Here is a 19,604-nt window from a genome sequence, read left to right as displayed (position 1 = left end):
ACTTCAATTAGTTGGCGGGGGACACTCAGAACTGGTTTAGAGACAAACAACCATTCAGGCATGCAATCACTCCTTCGGACAATTTAGTATGTCCAATACACCTGTAATGCAATTTTTTGGAGAGAGGGAGGAAGCTGCAATGCCCGGAGCGAGGTGGATTTGAACTTGGGTCCCTGAACTGTGAGGCGGGCGAGCTAACCACTAAGCTGCCCAATTGAAAATCTCTTGACCAAAAGTCATTTATGGACGGGCCAGTTTCAAATAATTGGTTTATTTGAAATGTATTGATTGATTGTTGATTGATTGATTTGCTCATGGATGGAATGGGAAATAGGTTGTTTATTTGATTTTGTGTACGCCCCCCGATTCATGTTCCTCCCTGACCTTATTGACTGTTTATTTTCTGCCCTATACAGACAGCCCTTAGCTCTCAATCAAATTCATTCCCGGTTGACATTCTCAAGTGTGGTAGCTCCCAATGAGCATATTGGCAATGCAGCTAGATGGGGACAGTTTCGTCCCACTGTGGGTAAAATGTAACAAATGGAGCTAATTTTTGATGTGATGTAAGCCTTATTCCTTCCTAATGCTGAGGTGCCCCTGAGCAATGCAGCCTCTCTGCCCCCACAAGTGGTGCAGTGCTGTTTTCATCACCTCTTTCACTCTGACATCTATTTACATGTTTTGTCTGCTTAAACATCCATCTGGTCATCCTCTGTCCTGTTTTCCCTGATTGGGGTCACGGATGCGCTGCGACTTCCTATCCCAGACGACTGTGATTTGGGCTACTCACAGTTGCAGTCTCTGCGTTATCAGCAATAGAAACACAAAATATATGGCAGTAAATTGAAGTTATCTCCTCGGCACAGGCTATTTTAGCTCTGACACTACATACACGAAGAAATATGTCTCAATCTGAAGTGACAGTTTTTGATCATCCTGTTTTATTTTGAACTATGTACTGAACTCACCCGTCATATTATAGGTCAGCAGAGTAACCTCGTGTATTTGATGTCGATTTCATGTTTACTTTGTGTTTCTTAATATTACAGTCCGATCCAATTTGTTTTGCGTCTATGTCGTAGGACATATTAAAAGTGCTGCCTGCCGGGAAGTTGTTACATTGTAAATTTACATCAGAACATTCCACCTCAGTCAGCTCTGTTGCCAGGACAGTGCTCACTGCACGGTACTTCTCCCGTTTGTGTCTGTTTAAAGTTTGATCAGATGACGCAAATGAATTCTGTTAGTGTTCATCATGTGCATTCATTCACTTGGCTTTTGACGATGTTGTTGGTTGGTGATTGTTGAACCTAGAATCTTAGTGGACAATGCAATGACTGCACCGGCAGGAAGTGAAAATGGAAGATACATAGTTGATTGTCACTATCTAACGATTCTTTCACACCGAAGCTGACCTTGTTTTTTTTTCACTGCAACAAAAAGCAACTTTCTCCAACTGTTCCCAAAGGCGGAAGCTTAGTAATCCTAAAAGTTTTTCCTTTCCTTAATTTAGGAATTGGTCTCAATCCCCTTATGAGTGGCTTTATAATTATAGGATACATGTTTTTAAGGTGCACATGGAAATCCTGTGAAGAAACTACTGCCGTTTTAAACAAAGTGTTTTTCTTTAACCCTGAGAACTAAAATATGAAGTTGTGCAAGGATTACTGCCGATGTGCAGGCTGGAGGCAAAATAATAAGTTAATTTCCGAGTGAAAAGCGAGGGATTTGCCAACTATAGCACATTTCTTTTGTGAACTCCTTTCTTTAGCAGTGCAGCTAAGTTTCTTCCCATGTGATTTACTCAATACTTCATGCACTAAACCATATGGAGAGAAACAAGGAGGGCTTTGTGGAAGTCTTGAGCAAGGAGGCACCCACATCCACACAGTGCACACCAATCAACCTGAAGGGGGGTAACAAAGTATGGCCAGTCAGGGAGAGGAGATGGTTTTTCTCCCGTATGCGGAGGGTGTGTTAGGATCTTGGTCAGATATGTCAGGCAGGCTATTCAGTCACTGTGAAACACAGCGGCTAGGTGAGACTTTGAGATGCCGATAATTATATTTCTTTAGTGACCAGTTTTATTGATATGTATATTCTTAAATCATAATATATTAGATGCCATTATATCTGTCCATTTGGGATGGATATGAGAATTGCCTGCAACAGTGCTGAATAGGGGAGAGGTTCATCATGAGCTGGTCAGAGGCAGTTAAAAGTGCTTTAGTGTCACTCCGGGACCAAAGTCATGTCCATATGGATTGCTATTACATGTGGGCCGGTCCCGGCCCTATGCATTGTGCTCACAGATAATTGGCTGTAGACAGGGGGGCCTCGGGCCACTCACCAATCAGGCCGTAGTGGTCGCAACCCCCTCCCCTTTTTTTCACTTTGGCCACTTGGTCACGCCCCCTGGAGCGCTTTAAAAGAAAGTCTAGGGTGCCGCTTTCCAGAGACTTCTTACCTCCCTCGTTGAGTCTGATTTATGAGTAAACCTTCTCACCATAATTACTAGCATTTATTAAAATCCCACTACCATTTAAATCAAAATAGAATTAATCCAATTGTTTTTGTACATTTTTTTTCTTATTCTTTCTGAGCGGTGTGTGGCACCATTCCAGTTTGAGTGCATTGTGACTTTTTTTTTCTTCTTTTTGGACGGACTCAATTATCTAGTGTGTTGCGTGACCTGTAAGAACAGCATCTCTCTTCCATCAGCCCATCATCACATAGGCCCGAGACACTCTGTGTAACACCGTTTTGGGTATGTGTCTTATTTCCTCCTGTTGTGCATTACAATGTTTCCTGTTGCAATCATTAACTTTGTGTTGTATGTGTACTTTTTTTTATTATTCTTTAAAATTATTTTCAAGCAGACTCAGCACACATATCTACTAAGCTCTAAATAGCCTTGAGTGATACAGTTGGGGCTACATAACTGTTGAGGGCCTCATCATGGTGCGGTTTCTTTGTGTAGTAAATGTAATCTCGCAGGGCTTGTGATCCACTTTTCATTTCTTCTCTAGCAGGCAGGAACTGATGTGTTTGTGGACTGGGGGGGGCATGTTGATAAGCATGGAGAATACCCTTATTTGATGAAATGCAAATAATTAGAAAAACTGTTAGATTCCATTCTGTATTATATTTCAAAGACTGCCAATTCCTGAATAGCAGCTATACTGCAGTTTGATGTAGGTTTGCAGGTTTAATAAGCGTGCAATTTTATTAGTCAGTAGTCACAAATGAGGATTTTCCTCCGCGTTAGTTTCGAAACCAATAATTATAAGAAGTAATTGTCGTCACACCAAGACAACAGCTGTCAGTCATCATTCTAAACCATCTTATGGGTGGACTTAAGATGACTTCGGCTGGCTGTATTTCAAAGAACTTGCCATAAAATCAATTAGGATGAAGGATGTGTTATAGTCAGTTTTCAGTCCATATATTCAATTTTTCTTGGCCCTCAATGTGTGCACACACCGGTCACATTTTCCCAGTGCTTCAACAGCAAGCAGATTTTTTTTCTTTTTTTCATATAATAAGCGCAAGTGAACGTAAAGATTTGCATTGAATCAGTTTGGTCGTATGTGATCGCAAGCATGGTGGTGGATAAGTGGTGAGCAGCAGCGGAAAAGTACTGAGGGGCAGGGAAATGGAGACATGTGGCTAGGGAGGAAGGTATTCATAGATAGTAATAGCTGGGCTTTGCCAAGTCACACTTCTGCACCTGTATCAGTGGATGTGGCTTATTTAGACAGAGAGCGTCCTCATGTCTAAAGTTACTCTAGTTACACTGGTAATAAATAAATGCTGTGCCAACTGTCTGTCAGCCAAATGTTGCCCAAGGTTACATTGAGCCTTCTGATGCAATAACTTCAAATGTCAGTAGGTGAAATCAGACATGCTGCTGTGTATACATACTGACAACAATATATATAATTGCCACTGCTCTGTGGGATGGCATTGAGCCTCGATGCAGGAAGACAGTACACAGGCGCCAAAGCCTGCAGCAGCCGTTTTATCTACGTATATTGGAGCCTTCTGTCACCTGGTGGATAACTTTGCACCACGGTAATCCTAGCAGTCTTTATCAAGTAGTAGGGTTGGGGGTGGGACACCCCAGGTTGCGGGGAGGGGGGAATGGATGACCCCAGGGAAAGGGCTTTGTTTTTGCCATGTGTATTTGCAACAAAATAAGGATGGGCATCCTTTATTATTAATATTTCAGGCATTTTGATGCAATCGGTTATTTATTAATGTATTTATTAATTTATTTTATTTATTATTAGTTAAGAGTTGAGGAAAGTTGATTTATACTGCTTTTTTCTTTTGTTAATGTTAAAAATTATAGATTAGTTATACTTACACAATGTTTTATAGATAATAATCATATATAGTCAGTGAGTGGTGGGGTGGCATGGAAGTTTCTTTTCTCGGGGAGAAGGGGGGGGGGGGGGGTGTATACATATACCACTGTTTTCCTGGTTTCTGTTCTGCATTGCTCTGAACCTCACCAGTTAGCGTAATGGAAAGTTGTGTAGCATGAGCAGGTCACTGATAATGCCGTGGCGGCTGATGGAATTTCCGCTTTTGTGGGGTGGCAGCTAAGAAAGATAGAGTATGTTCAGCATACTGTCCATCCAATTTCGATTGCTGCTTACTGCTGTTTGCTGGTGCCTATCCCAGGACTCTGAACCATAGTTTATTTCTTTGTACTGCATGATTGAACATAACACTGACATATCTGCAAGGACCCATTACTTATTAACTCATTTAAATGTATTTTCACATTTTTAAGAGTCCCGACATCCAATCCCAGCCACTGAAGTATCGATTTAATCCTTAAATATCTGGAAATTAATGTCCTTAATGTACTTAAATATTGATTTCATGCATCCCTGGTACTTAATATGTTAAATTATATGAATGTCAACAGGATGATACAGTTCTTGAATGTTTTTTCCATAAAATTGAAAAGCATTTATTTGTTGTTTTCCACAGAATTTCATTGGCAGAGATAGAAAACCAAAATAATACTTAAATAACAGGAGTCATTAGTCAAAATGCTGTTGAAGATACACTTTCACTTTTAAACTATACCTAACTGTAGAAGACATTGATTTTTCGCCGTCAACATTTGAGGTGTGCCAAAAAATCCATTCACAGACGAATAATTCTCATTTAGTACAATTCAGAGTTTATTTTAAAAAAAAAAGAAAGTCTCAAAATGGATTTTTATCAATTAAAAAAGATAATAAAACAATTCCGCTTCCTGTTGGCTTTTGTGTAACTATGCCGGTTGCGCACAACCAAGGAAGATGCAACAAACATCACGGCAACCGCCAACAGCGTGCTGTGAAGGTCATCTTTAAAGTAAACTCACTAAATAATGAATGCTGTACAGTAGTACACTTTTTTTTTCTAAAGTTGACTTCGCAGGCCTGGCTACTGTCACCTAGCTTTACTTCTCCAAGTTTTTATTATCACATCACGTCTCTACCAACATCAACACACCACTGTTAAAAAGCAAAAACAATCATATTCAATAGCTGATTAAGGACGCTAAGAAACTGCCAGTCAGTTATGCGGTCATTGTACCATAAAGCAGCGTTTGTGCAAGCCAAAATACAATCAAATGTAGCTAGACATTTTAAAGTCAGGAAGAAAAAAAATCCATTTCTGCATTAAACGTTAATAACTGCAATCTATCTAAACCACAGGTGTCAAAGTCAAGGCCCAGGGGCCAGATCCGGCCCGCCACCTCACTTTTTGTGGCCCTTGAAATGCTGATTTGACTTCAGGTTTCTGACTAAAATACCAAAATTACAAGTTGTCTTTAACTTTTAAAAATTTGGGGGAAGAAAAACATTTACTTATTGTCCAAATATCTTTTGAACAGTTTTTGCCGGCTTCTGATATCAAATCTTGGTAAATGTGTGATCAACACACTCAAAATGTATTTGAATTCAGTCATTCCGGCCCTCTGACAGAAACTATCACTACAATGCGGCCCAAAATAAAAATTTGTTTGACACCACTGATCTAAACCAAGTAGGCTTTCTATCAATATTTAAAAGCTGACAAATAGAAGAGGAAGAAGAATGATCAGGAAATTGCTTAATTAAATTGCTGTAAGTAGTAACCTGAGAATGAAGAGGCTGTATGATGAATGATGAAATAATTATGTAAAGGTTAATGTAAGCCAGACAAATACAGTGAGCTGTCAGTATGTAGTGAATATTACCTCACAGGGGTGACAGTTCATAGAAATTGTAAAAGAAGTACAGTACATATTTTTGTTGGCCCATCATGGGAGTCTTTCTGTTAACAATGCTAATTTACTTGTGTAATGCTCAGATAAGCCATGAACATTTCGAGAAAACCCCAAATTCTGGGGCCAAACTATGTGAGTCCATTTTGCAGTTAATAGAGGTAGTACAGTAAAGTGTTATTTCCCTCACGTGTGTGGCCGTGCCTTACACGTGAGAGTGCCCCCGCTGCTCTAAATGTATGCATCCCTTTGTGGTAGATGTTTGCCGTGAAAGTGAAGGAAAATAATTAATTGGCCCAAACACGAGCACTGTTTTGTTTTTTTCACCCCAAATCAATCAAACCACTGGTCATGGTTTAGAAGAAATAATGGAGATTTACCACACTTTGTTATGGTCATTTTATGGCAGATATTTTACATAAATTTTAACTCACAGGAGACCCCCCGCCCCCTTTTTTTTCACCAGCATATAATGGACAGGGAAAAAAGAAGAGGAAGGAACATGACTGCTAATCGCTCAGCCACCTGACAACCAGGATTCCTAGGCTGGAAAGCTTTTTCAACAAACATGCTCACAAGAGTGCGTCTTGTAGAAACCCTTAAAACATACATTTCCAATTTTAAAATGTATTTAAAATTTTAAAATATAGTACACATTTCCAAGTAAAATCTTGACAAATAGCGGCAGGTTTTGCTGTAACAGATGGTAACAAACCATGACCTTCACCTCCATGTAAATTGTGCACTTTGGAAATTATTTCAAAAGACGCTCAAAGCCACATCGCAGTGTAGCTTTAATGCATCCACATTATTAAACTAGACCACTTTTATTTGATCCATTTTATGCCTGGTAGTTAATAAAAGTGAAGTCACATGGCTGAAAGATTATACTGACAAGGGGCATGATTAATGGCCAAAATTGAAACTTTCTTTTCAGTTCATTGACCCCAGTTTTGCAGCTTGGCTGGGAGTTGTCACCAGCACATGTGGGTTTAAGATTAACTTGGCATCCCTTCAGACATTTTCCCGATTCTCTACAGGATGCAAAATTGGAGCTATACGAGTTTTTTTGAATCCAGACTTAAATATCAACACGACCTAAAGATGCCAAAGTGTAGCGGGCAGCAAATGAAATGTGACTAAATCACTTCACTTAAGGCAATGCTTTTCTGTAATGTAATTCAGGAAGACTGTAACATGAGTGTATCCAGTCTCTGAGAAATGACAGATGATGCAAAATCACTGGCCAGGTCCTGCTGTGTGTTAAGAGTGTGTAGTGAGGGAGGAAGACATATAATGGGAGTCCCCCTCCCCTCAACTTCAAGATCAGTCCAATCTTGGCGAAGGAATGTAGGCGTCACTCCAATGTGAAATATCATGCATACATACAAGGAGGAGAATGACTAAAATAACCAACCATTTGCAAACATCTAAATGTGCACTTGTCCGAGTCAAGAGCCTCTAATAAAAACACAATTTTCAAGATGAACACTCACTTACCATGTAAATAACCTTCACGAAATGACCACGTCAGTAAATAAAATGCTCGGACAACATCCTCTTTCTGGTTTGTTTATACTGTACTTCCGTTCAAATTTCCCAACTATTACACAGTAAATGGATACATCCGACTTAGAACGCAATTTGTGCAGTACTGGTTGTGGTGTACTATTGCGTAGCGACCGATTATGGTTCCCCTGTTTCTTATTTGGTCATGTGACATCAAAAGCTGAGCTGAACAGCTCTTTTTTTTTTTTTTTTCAGAAAGTGTCAAAATGGTCGCTCCTTCAGGTGAATAAAATGGATTCTGCCATTAAATTCATATTCCATAAATAATCAGAATGCAGGTTTTACATGAGTCACAGAATAGAACTATAAGGAAAAGTTTGGAGTTGACTTCCCGTTTAAGGCCCAGATCCGGCTCGCAAAGGCAAATCATGTGCGTTGGCTTCATGATTACTCCTGTATTATTAAGTTCTTGAAGAGGCACACAGAGCCTGTCTCCCTCTGCGAGCACCTCTTGATTCAAGTGATCATCTCATCAGCAAGCTCTGTGGATGCCGAATAACCATCCTGATCATTTGAATCTGGTGCGTCGAAAGTGAGACGTCAAAAACAGGCATGATACGGCTTTCGAGGAACTGACCCCCCTCCCCGGTACCATAAGTACATAACATGTCCCACAACGAAAATGAGTTTGACACCACTGTGCTACTGTACCCTGTGTTGTGGGCTGTACTTTACAAGGTCATAAAAAATAACAGCACCATAAAGGGAATTCTTCTACTCCTGCACGGGTTGTACAGTATATAATACTGCTGCTAGATACCCCAGACATGCAGTATGTTGTTTTTGCTGTGCTTTATGCACAAAGAAACCAAGTATAACCAGCACTTCTATAGTCAACTTTTTCATGGGTTTCCCATACTGAATGTTTGCCTTTTGAAAGTAGGCATGTCACAAACTATTTTTTTAGGATGATTCTGCATACTTTCCCAGAAACTATATCAATAATAGCATAATTTATGTTTAAAGACGCAGATCTAGTAATATTTTGAGTAGACCAAAAATCTATATATTCTAATATGTATATTTTTTGCACTATGAGCAGCAATTTTTTTTCTCATGATTTGAGCCTTGTGTTTATAGTCCAGTGCAGCTTAGCTGCCTTCGGTGGTTGTTTGGGTTTTTCTTTTTGGACACAATTCAATATGTTGGGATTAAACGTGCAGGACTCTGTTGAACGTTATTGAAAAAAAGCAACTAGGTTGAAAGTGAAAGAATGATCACAGAATTTTTTTTGCAGCATTCATACTATTCTAAATGATGATTGTGAGGTTTTGTTTTTATTCAAATACTAAATAATAAAAATGGCAAAAGATCAATTCAAGCTCTGTATCCATCATTACATTTCCTCCAGCTGATTTTCTCATGGCTATCTGTAAATGTATCTTTTTTTTTGTGTTTAACAAGAGTTCACACTCATGGGCATAGCTAGAATTTTGTCTGCAGGGTGGCCAGGGTAAAACACCATTGAGGGGTGGCCAGAGGTGCTTGTGTATGCATGTTTGCGCACATCATTTTTTGACACCATTTGGCCACTTTGTATCTCTGCCCCCATAATACTGAGACAAGATCAATGGTTTAGTCTGCATACCTTATATTTTTGTACCCTTGAATTCTTTAATGGCAAATCGGTATCTTAGTACAAAAAAAGGTTGTTTTCTAACTGATTTCATGTTTGATCTAAAATAAAAGCTCAAGTCTTATATGATACACATACAAAGACTTCTTTGAATGCATGGCAATTTCTAGCGAGCCGTAATAACCCCAACGCATGCATGATCACGGGCCGATTGGAGAGGTACAGACACACAGACCCGATACACGGTCCCGTTGAGTCGCAGTCAAGTCTGGCACTCCAAACAGGTATCTGATCCTGGCGGGCGTAGCAAATGTTTGCAGAACCAATGAGGCAGAAACAAGCACCAAAGTTGAAGGTGATTGGCTCATGCTTTCGCCAGCTAACATGGATGTAAGATGGCTGCAACTAGTGCTGCTGTACATGACTATCACGCCTATCATCAGTTAAATGAGCAAAGGTGTTTCATGTGCTTATAAACCGCCATGAGCCATGTGAGCCATACTGAAAGTCTAACATCGCTTTAAAAGCTGTGAAATGCAAACGTGTTTGCCATGAGCAAGGCGAAAATCTGTAGAGGGGGGGAATCATTTAAGGTCATTGATGGATGATTTTTATTATCATTGTTCACCTTAAGGGCGGTTCTGTGGAAGTGGTTAGCACATCTGCCTCACAGTTCTGGGACCCAAGTTCAAATCCGCCTGGCTCCAACCTTCCTGTGTGGAGTTTGCATGTTCTCCCTGAGCCCACGTGGGTTTTCTCCGGGCGCTCCGGTTTCATCCCACAATTCAAAAACACGCATAGCAGGTGTATTGGACACTCTACATTGTCTTAAGTCTGATTGGGTACATGATTGGTTGGTTGTTTCTGTGTACCCTGCAATTGGCCGGCAAGCAGTTCAGCGTGTCCACGCCTACCGCCCAAAGCCCGCTGGGATGGGCACTAGCAAGCCTGCGACCCTTGTGAGGGTAAGCGACTCTAGAAGATGGATGGATTTGTACCATAAAACACGTTGTTCGCTGAGCCAAACGTTGACATTGTCATCAGTAATTTGTAAAAATAACACTCTTGGGTGAAAGGAAACAGAACAGATTTCGATGTAGGAGGTTTTGCCCTGTCATCAGCACTCTACAGTTTTGAATTCTGTTCAAAATGTACATAATGTACACCCACAGACATTTTTAAGTCACAGTAATGAGTGAGTTTTTCAGGCATTTGTTGACTTTGGCAACTGTCCCAGCCCTCATCCATTCCTTCCATGCCTTCACATAAACACACATACAGTACTCTGCTTTTGTTTTCCAGTCCCTTCCTTTGACAAATATGTTCCTTTTTTTCTGTAACCATTTGCAAGTGAATATCCATACGCTCATTTGGCTGCAGTCATTTGAGACTGGTGTGCATTGTTATTTGTTTTTACAGACAGGGGTCATGTCTTGTTTTTTATCCATGAAAATAATTGTCTGAATAAATATAAAGTAGAATTACGAGGTTTTCCATGTCACTGCAACGATAGATAACTGGAGATGCACTCTTTGACATTTGACAGGTGCATTTATTGGTTAAAACGGCAAAGAACATGACAATGAAAGACACGTTGGTATACCGTTGGCATGTGCTGATAAACTCCTTCAGTGTTCACTATTTAAGTATGACCATGAATATTGCGTCCCAGTTTTTTCCCTTTTTTTTTGCCCGTCGTGAACCATCATGTTTTTATCAAATCTTCAACACTACATTATTGACTTCCACTTAGGCCATACTCGTGTGTGCTCTGTCCAGAAAGTTGGGCCTTTCTTTCCGCTGTTGCATCTCCTCATCAGTGCTTTCAAAGAAAACCTTCCTTGTGAACATTATTTTTGGGGTGTTCTAAGAATTGTTTGTGTAAAAAATCCACAACCCTGCAGTTTTTATCAAGTTAAGACAAATATTTTGAAAAAATATTTATGTTCCTTGGGTGAATGCCTGCAATTTATCTTGTGTACTGTATTCATACGGCATTTCTGTTCAACAGACACACACTAGTGAACCATGACTTTAAACGTGCCGGGTCTGGTGGTGATGGCAGCCTTCTACCTGCTGATCCTGGGAACAGGCATTTGGGCTTCCATGCGTTCCAGGAAGGCGGAGAAAAAGTGCAATGCAGGGCAAATGGAGATCACATTACTTGCTGGACGGAACATCAGTTGGCTTGTGGGTGTCTTCACTCTCACAGGTACAAACGTTAACACTAGCTTATATGTGTAAAACAATTTACTGATTGGCAAATTAAATTAAAAAATGTCTTTACAGCCACATGGGTAGGAGGAGGTTTTATCCTGGGTATAGCCGAAGCCACCTACAACCCAACATTAGGAGCAGTGTGGGCTCTCATGCCAGTGCCCTATGTTGTAACATTTTTCTTGGGTGAGTACAACTCTTACAAAATGGCTGAGGCCAAAAAGGAGGTTTTCTTTGTCTTGTTTTTTGATAAATGTTTTCTGATTTCTAGTTAGGCCAGTTGACGGACTGCGGCGTTGTACACAAGGGTGAAGGCTTTAAAATTGACACCAGCAAGCACCAGGAAATGCCAGTAAAATTAGATGCTGACATGAGTGTGTCCGGCTGTACATTATGCAATTCCCCTATGTAAATGGAACTTGATCTGCACAGTTTTAGAGGCTTGTGGGCTTTTTGTGGTTGGTCTCTTCAGGGATCGTCAACACCCTTCATTTCATCATATATGATCAAACGAGTCATCAGCATTAACGACCTCATACAGAGTCTGAATAAAAATAAAAAACCTTGACAACTTGTTTTTTTGTTATGTGATTATCTGATAAGTGTTGTTGACCACCGACAGCTTCGGTAGCCCCGGTTATCTGGCTGCACGAAATGACACAAAGTGTTGCTAAAGTTAAAATAGAACCACAGGAAATCAGTTTAGCATGGTAATATGAGGCAACAGGTGCAAAGTGACGACTTGAACCAAAGAGACCTCTAATGGCGGAGAGAGATACACATCCACATAAACGTTTGCAACAGGTGACGTGACCAGCATACTGGGCCAATGTCACAATAGCTGGCATAGTGTGAAGTTGGGAGAAATCAGGAAGTATAACATGGCCTGTTCAGTTCTTGGCCACTATTGGTTGCGAGGACTCCTGTGTCTAGCTGATATTTTATGTTTTTCTTAATGTCTGCTTCGTACTGTCATTCTGAAACACCACCTCAGTTTTTGCTTTCCCCCAATAGTATTATATAAGATCTCTTTTCTATGGGCTAACCATTATTTCACAGCAGTGCTATCATTTATGTTCCAGGCGGCTTTTTCTTTGCGAAGCCCATGAGAGAGAACAAGTATGTGACAATGATGGACCCCTTCCAGAAGAAGTATGGGAACTGCATGAGCAATGCTTTGATTCTTCCTGCATTGATCGCTGATGTACTGTGGGTGGCACGCACACTCGTCAGTCTGGGTGAGTTGCTTCATACTTAGACACTGAAGCGTGCGTGCGTCGTGCAGACACAGACATCTAGGCATGCTGTAAACACCACAAACAAAATAACTTGATGAATATAGTAGTAATATTGGACTAAAATCCTTATTCAGTTAGATCAAACCATTCATGTAGTGGTACTCAAACACACTTGTTGAAAGTATGCCATGGTGACTAATTTAGGACTATTTATGCGTGTGGGTAAACCCATGAAGTCCTATTGGTGGACCTCTTGGCTGCCAGACACAGCCGAAATTAATAAAGGGCAGCTATTCAATTATAAGGGCATGGCATTTCCGCGTGCTCTCGGTGTCTAATAAATGTCAAGCCATCACGCTCATTAAATGGAATCCACAACACACCGGTGTGAACTTTGTTCCTTAAAGCCCATTGTCTGAATCATATCAATGGACGGAGTGCTTTCGCAAGAGTGAAATACATTTCTAAGTGTCTTGTCCAGCATCAACATAGCTAACTGAAGAGTGATGATCTCTAGGATTAGAGCATGTTGATAGTCTGGACTGTTTTCTAACTGACAGTCAACTGTCAACGGGTTGGCAGGTAGACATGCTTTGAGATCATGATGCAAAGATGGGCACAATAGTGATAGTAGCTCAAGATGATTGTTTGAATTCATTAACTTATCAGTTTTTTGAGAGTGATACCTGACCTTGAAGTGGCAGCTTTAGTGAATTTATGCATGACTTTGACAGATTTTTTTTCTAATAACCTGTAATTTGTTATCGCACTGTTTGTTGCATAAGAAAATACAAAATGTTGAACTGTACTTCCCGCTGTTATTTTTGTGTGCTTTACGTTGCTATGTGTACCTATGTGGGCATTCTGGTGGTGGATGAAAATGTGTGTGTCATGTTTTTGCGTGTGTGTTTTAACACTGTCTTCTTTTCCAGTGGTATTTGAAAAAGCGGGTTAAACATCGAGCAGCCTGTTGATTGTGAAAGGTGATCAATTATTCAAAGCAGGTTGTTTATATCACGGGAGACTTTTCTATTCTTTGACTTGACGGGTTCAATGATACATGCCTTCACACAACTCCATGCTTGTGTGCGTGTGTAACTGTCAGTGTAATGTTTCTACATGTGAATTGTGTGTTTGAGTTACCATGGTGGCTCTGTAGACTGCTGACAACTCCACAAAAGGAATGTTTGTGAAGACATGTGTGTTCAAACCAATTAAATTAATTTGGCCTCTTGGTGGACCCCTCACTCAGTAAAGTCACTTGGAGCACAGCTATCCCACGTTTTTGCTCAGCTTAATATATACACACGTGGACAAAATCATCTGCGCACATTGCAAATACTTGTTCAGCGGAGCCTCGCAACACAGGAAATACTCAATGGACCGCCGCACATTTGCAGTTCGGCACATGAGCAATGGCTCACAGTATTTGCTAATTTAGTCTCCAATGTGTTAAAAAAATACATGTACATTGTCTTTCATCAACCTCTCTTTTCATGAACAATGCTCATTGGTGGTAAATTACAGTTTATCACAAAAGTGCGATACCCCTCATATTTCTACATTTAGTGAGTCATGATATTTCATGGGACAGCATTGAAGAAATGACACTTGTACAGTTCTTGTAAAAGTGTATTGTTTCCTCAGGATGACTCAAAATACAGCCATTAATATCTAAACCTCTTACAACAAAACTTAGTACAGGCTGAAGTGAAAATGTCCCAATTTTCCCTCCCCGTTGTCATGTGAAAAGTTCATGTTACAAGGTCTCAGGTGTGAATAGGGAGGATGTGTGTTAAATTTAGGGCCTCCGGAATGTGTTTTTACAATATTACAATATTTAATGAAAGAGATTTTTAATTGAGATTGTAGATACTATTTTTTGTATGTGTGTAGGCTCACAAGGCTTCTCTGACATCACAGCTGCAGGAAAATCCGACAATGTTATTGAGGGTTCATTCAACCTGCAGACGAAACATTCAGAATTGTATTAAGTGATTAAACGACTGTATGCCAACTATTTAATCACTTTCTAATAACAGTTAGGCTTTGTAATGGGGCCCTAGGGGTCTCAGGAAATACTTGTTAGTCTTTTTTCCTCTGCCATTTTTTTAAGGAAGTCCTGGAAAATAATGGTGTAGGCGCTTTTGTTTGCGTTTTCGCTATTAAGTGGGTGTATTCTGGTGATTTTGAGGGAACTATATATAGGATAACAAGCTCTATCCTGGCTACTTTTTGTTGTGTTAGTGTCATTTCTTCAGATGTCCTATATGCAAAAACGATTGAATAGCTGCAGATACTCTTGTGAGATACTGTACACTTAGTCAGCTTTTTGTGCAGGGCTTCAGTGCGACGAAGAATTTTGCATTTAACATGCTGTCAGGCAACACTACATAACCATTTTATAAATTCAGTGTTCCAGGCACATACAAAAGTGCTGTATATTTGTGTGTGCATGTCTGTGTGCATGTATATCTTCACTCACTCGGCCATGTGTATGGGTAGGTAGAGGATCTAAAAACAACATGGGGCGTATTTAAGAAGCCCTTTTTCTCTGGCCTACGCATGGAGCCAAAGTGGCCCCCCAGATTCTCATTCCACCTTCTTTTTTTAACCTAAATTTAGCGCTGTGGCAAAGGGCACAGCTAGCTCGACACACAAGAGATAAGGGATATGCCACTAAACCATAGAGCATACCAACCAGGAATCCTTTACCATTCAGTCAGTATTATGTCATGGCCATAGCCGAGGTAATAAAACTGAGGACTTGTAGAGTACTCGCAGGAAAAAGACTAGCGCTTTTTTTTCATTATAGATTCCCTACAAAATATTTCAAGACTAAAGTTAGCACTTTTTTATTTTTAATTAAAAATTCTGTAAAAAAAAACACCTCAAGGTTAAATATTGGACTTTTTAGTCAATTTTTTGCCAACTTTTTCATCAACCTCAATTTTATGATATTTTGTCCCCAAAAAGTATGGACATTCTTAAAAGGGTTGTTCTATCTGTACATTACGGATAGTTTAGTTACATTAAATAGCTTTTTACACTGAGGAAAATTGAATGAGACTTAGGAAATTATTTTGTGCTCCAAGCAAAATGAGGTGGCAGTGGAGTTTTGAAGATTTGTCACCCATAATTTCATTACATGTGAATGTGGAGTATACAGTCTCTTGTGTTTAAACACCATCACACCAGTCATATAGCACATTTTGGCGATTTGGTGCCAAGGGTGAAAAGATCATTTAGATCCTTTAGACTAATAGACTAATATTACTAACACAATAAAACGGGTGAGAACACAAACCGTCAACGCTCAAAACCCGTAGCGGTCAAGTAACTATTAAACGCAAAGTAGTGAGAGTTGTTTTCTTTCCTCCACAAAGTGTGTTGGGGTGGATATGGAAGGTCAGAGAGTGGAGTGTAAGTGTCATTAGATGGTGCAGATCTGACACTTCTCTGTTTAAGGACATTGTTGTGGTGTGGCTGCAGGCAGCGGCTGGGGGGACCCTGGCAATGTGGGAGAAGAGACAGTAAAGGTAGTCACGTTTTGCTTGCCTTGTTTCAGTAACAAGATGTTTTTTTTTTCTTTCACGTTTTTACGTGCCTTTACACTTTCAGTTCAGTTGTTTAATTACTTGAACTTTTTTTCTTGTTTTGCATTTTATTTTATTGATCCGTTTTAAAGGGTTTTTGGAGTCACAATCAATAGGCTGCTTCTGTTATGTTAATATCATTACTTTATGTCCTTTTGTTGCATTAGGATTTATTTTTTTCGATGTATAAATACAAAACTAGTTGTCCGAGTGTAACGGTATCCGATAACTCAGAAACGCAGTGCTATATTGTGCAATGGAAACCAAATAAATGCTATACATGGCTCATTAGAAAGTTGGATGCATGTATATGTGTGTCTGTATGTCTGTGGGGAAAAAGAAAGTTTAAAAGCAAAAGAGGTTGAGAGAACATAATGCAATAAATCCCGTCACAAAAATATGTTGCATGTGTCTCCAGTGATAAATGTATGTGCAGGTTTTGCTCCAATTGTTTTCTGCTGCTACTCACCAGCATTTTTGTTCCATTTTCTTCCAGGTGGAACTATGAGTGTGATCCTGGGCCTTTCTTACGCCTATTCCATTGTCATCTCTGCCATTGTTGCTGTTGTCTACACACTCCTGGGAGGACTTTACTCTGTGGCTTACACAGATGTGATCCAGCTCATCCTCATCTTTATCAGCCTGGTAAACAAGCGCAGTCACCGTCAGAAACATGATATTTTTAAAATACGCCACGAGTCGCACAGAACCCAGCTTTGAGCACATTGGCTTGATCAAACATGCCGGAAATGTGTGCGGCCGCCAATCAGACCGGGACTTTTCTTGCTTAATTTTCGTCGGCAAAAATCTACTGTAAGAACAAGTCGTTTTCACGACAGGACCATTCCGCATGATGTTATTTGATGACAGGAAGTTATTCAGCAAACACTTTGGTCAAATACGAAGCATCATACGAAGCGTGAAGCTTGGCAGTTCTGCCGTGATATGCTGCAAATTAAACCAATGGTCAACGGGCAGCACAACTGAGTTGAAAGTCTTCATCGTAACTAGAGCTTTTGACCAGCCACTCTGCAACTATATTTAGTTTCTGTCCTGGAAGCTTATGATCGTTATGAGCAGCTGCGCTTGGCATAAGTGTTGTTGAACTGAATATATGCACATTTATGTTTTCTGGGATCGGCCTGACTTGAGTGAACAGTTTGGCGAGGTTCCGCAATGGACCTTCTTTTTCTGTGATAGTTGTCAACCACTCGTGGTATGGCCAAGAGAAACTTGATTTAGATTCTAACTTTCCAGTCAGACTGCAAACATCCTCCACCGAGTGCATACTGAAATCAGCTTAGCTTTATGTTTGTATGCACAGTGGGTGTGTGTTCCTTTCCTGTTGACCAACCCTCACTCTATGGACATCTCGCTGACTGCCTACAACCACACCTACCAGGCTCCCTGGGTTGGCACGGTGGCGCCCGATGAAGCCGGAAAGTGGTTTGATGACTTCATGTTGCTGGTGAGTTGAGGAACACTTTATTAATAAACACACTGGGGAGTAAAGATATCTCATGCGACGACACTAGGTGCTGGATATCAGCACTCTCTCCTTAAAAAGAGCGTCAAATGCAATTGATACCACCTGCTCGTTTCCCGGGGTTCCTAGGCATGAATAGTATCTCGCGTTGTGTTTGCGACAGGCTCTCGGCGGTTTGGCCTACCAAGCGTTCTACCAGAGGATCCTGTCAACCTCATCTTACACTCAAGCTCAAATGACCTGCTTTGTCTCAGCCGCCTTTTGCTTGGTGCTGGGTGTCCCTTCAGTGCTGGTGGGAGCTGTAGCTGCATCTACTGGTACATTCAACTCCCGATTGCCTGGCGGAAAGACATTTCAGCCTTTTCTGTCTTTAACGTCCACATTCCTGATGTTTTTTTTCTTATTTAACTATTCCTTAGATTGGAACTCTACAGGCTATGGCCTGAAAACTCCATATGAGGACGGCAAAGCAGGTTCCATCCTCCCCATCGCGCTGCAATATCTCACGCCCACCTACGTGTCTATCATCGGGATCGGAGCTGTCGCTGCCGCTGTCATGTCCTCCATGGACTCAGCCCTGCTGTCCTCTGCATCGTTGTTCTCCTCTAATATCTACAAGAACATCATCCGTAAGCAGGTAAGAATGCTATCAATGAGAGCTTTGAGATGGAGATGAAATTATGGGTCCTTGGTCCTGTGTGCAATTAAGTTGAGGTATTTCTATTTAGTTGAAACATGTCACATGACAATATAACGCACAAGTAGGTTTAATGTTAGAAACGTTTTAAGTAACCCTGCCACACCATTAATTCTAGAAAAGCCAATCAAAGAAATGAAACCGCTCAAGTCCAAGGCCATAAAAAAGTGAGTTCATACATTTGATAGCCCTCCAAGGTGCTGTGTTCAAAGTCCTATACTAGTACTGGCTCGTCGAAACCTATGCTGGCATATGAATGACGTATTGCCGTAAAAAAGTGCGGGGGGGGGGGGGAGTTCCACTACACGCAGTTCCAAGTATCACGGCGGTGCACCACAATCAGCTTGGGAATTTGGATGAGTTATTCTACACCAGGCCGCTGAATACGTCCACTGTTGTTGGATGCCCACATGACATCGTCGAAAAATAAACCTCAGCCGAAAAAACAAACGTAAATCGAGAAAAAAAGCGTTAATTGATAAATAAATAACGTCGTCCTTGACATCGTCGCTTGATGTTTTTTATTTTTAGCATCGATAGTTTGATCTTCATTTGAGAAAAACACCGTGTGAATGTGATTTCAAAACAACGCTGGGTTGAGTTTATCTTAGAGAACACTACCTTGTTGTTGATATTTGTAAAACCTCGTATGCTTGAATCGCTGTCCTGCATTCTACTTGACTAGTAAGAGTGCATTTGTGTTTGCCATTAGAAAAAGTATCTAAAGTGTTGGATTTTCGCTTTCTGTACTGTGCAGCGCTTTGTGTCAGTCGTCATTCGTCTGTGTGGAGGTACACCAATGGCTGGCTTCCTTGTTTATATTCGTGGATGCCCAGGCTAACCAACCAATGTTCTTTCTGAGACCCTGTAGTGACACTGTCCAAATATTACACATTTTCCTTTTAAGTAATTATTAGTGCTGGGGGATAATATTGATGTATCAATATA

General features: G+C 40.5%; 1 protein-coding gene across 3 annotated transcripts in view; it reads left to right on the top strand.

Moving 5' to 3' along the window:
- Positions 1 to 19,604, top strand: part of LOC148420811 (high affinity choline transporter 1-like) — a 29,084-nt gene that overhangs the window by 5,732 nt on the left and 3,748 nt on the right. For 2 of the 3 annotated variants that reach the window (XM_088419996.1, XM_088419997.1), the window contains 7 exons: positions 11,434 to 11,634; positions 11,712 to 11,825; positions 12,722 to 12,877; positions 16,970 to 17,118; positions 17,798 to 17,941; positions 18,123 to 18,276; positions 18,379 to 18,596. In XM_088419996.1, the coding sequence (XP_088276122.1) occupies positions 11,451 to 11,634; positions 11,712 to 11,825; positions 12,722 to 12,877; positions 16,970 to 17,118; positions 17,798 to 17,941; positions 18,123 to 18,276; positions 18,379 to 18,596 (1,119 nt within the window). In that variant the 5' untranslated portion in view covers positions 11,434 to 11,450. Of the gene's footprint in view, positions 1 to 2,479; positions 2,771 to 11,433; positions 11,635 to 11,711; positions 11,826 to 12,721; positions 12,878 to 16,969; positions 17,119 to 17,797; positions 17,942 to 18,122; positions 18,277 to 18,378; positions 18,597 to 19,604 lie in introns of those variants that run through there. The other variant, XM_088419994.1, reaches the window with a different exon arrangement.

This window comes from Hippichthys cyanospilos, chromosome 7 (genome assembly GCF_059441005.1).
Source record: "Hippichthys cyanospilos isolate Australia breed blue-spotted pipefish chromosome 7, RoL_Hcya_1.0, whole genome shotgun sequence".
In the NCBI taxonomy this organism is placed as follows: domain Eukaryota; kingdom Metazoa; phylum Chordata; class Actinopteri; order Syngnathiformes; family Syngnathidae; genus Hippichthys; species Hippichthys cyanospilos.
This window is presented reverse-complemented; position numbering and strand designations above follow the sequence as displayed.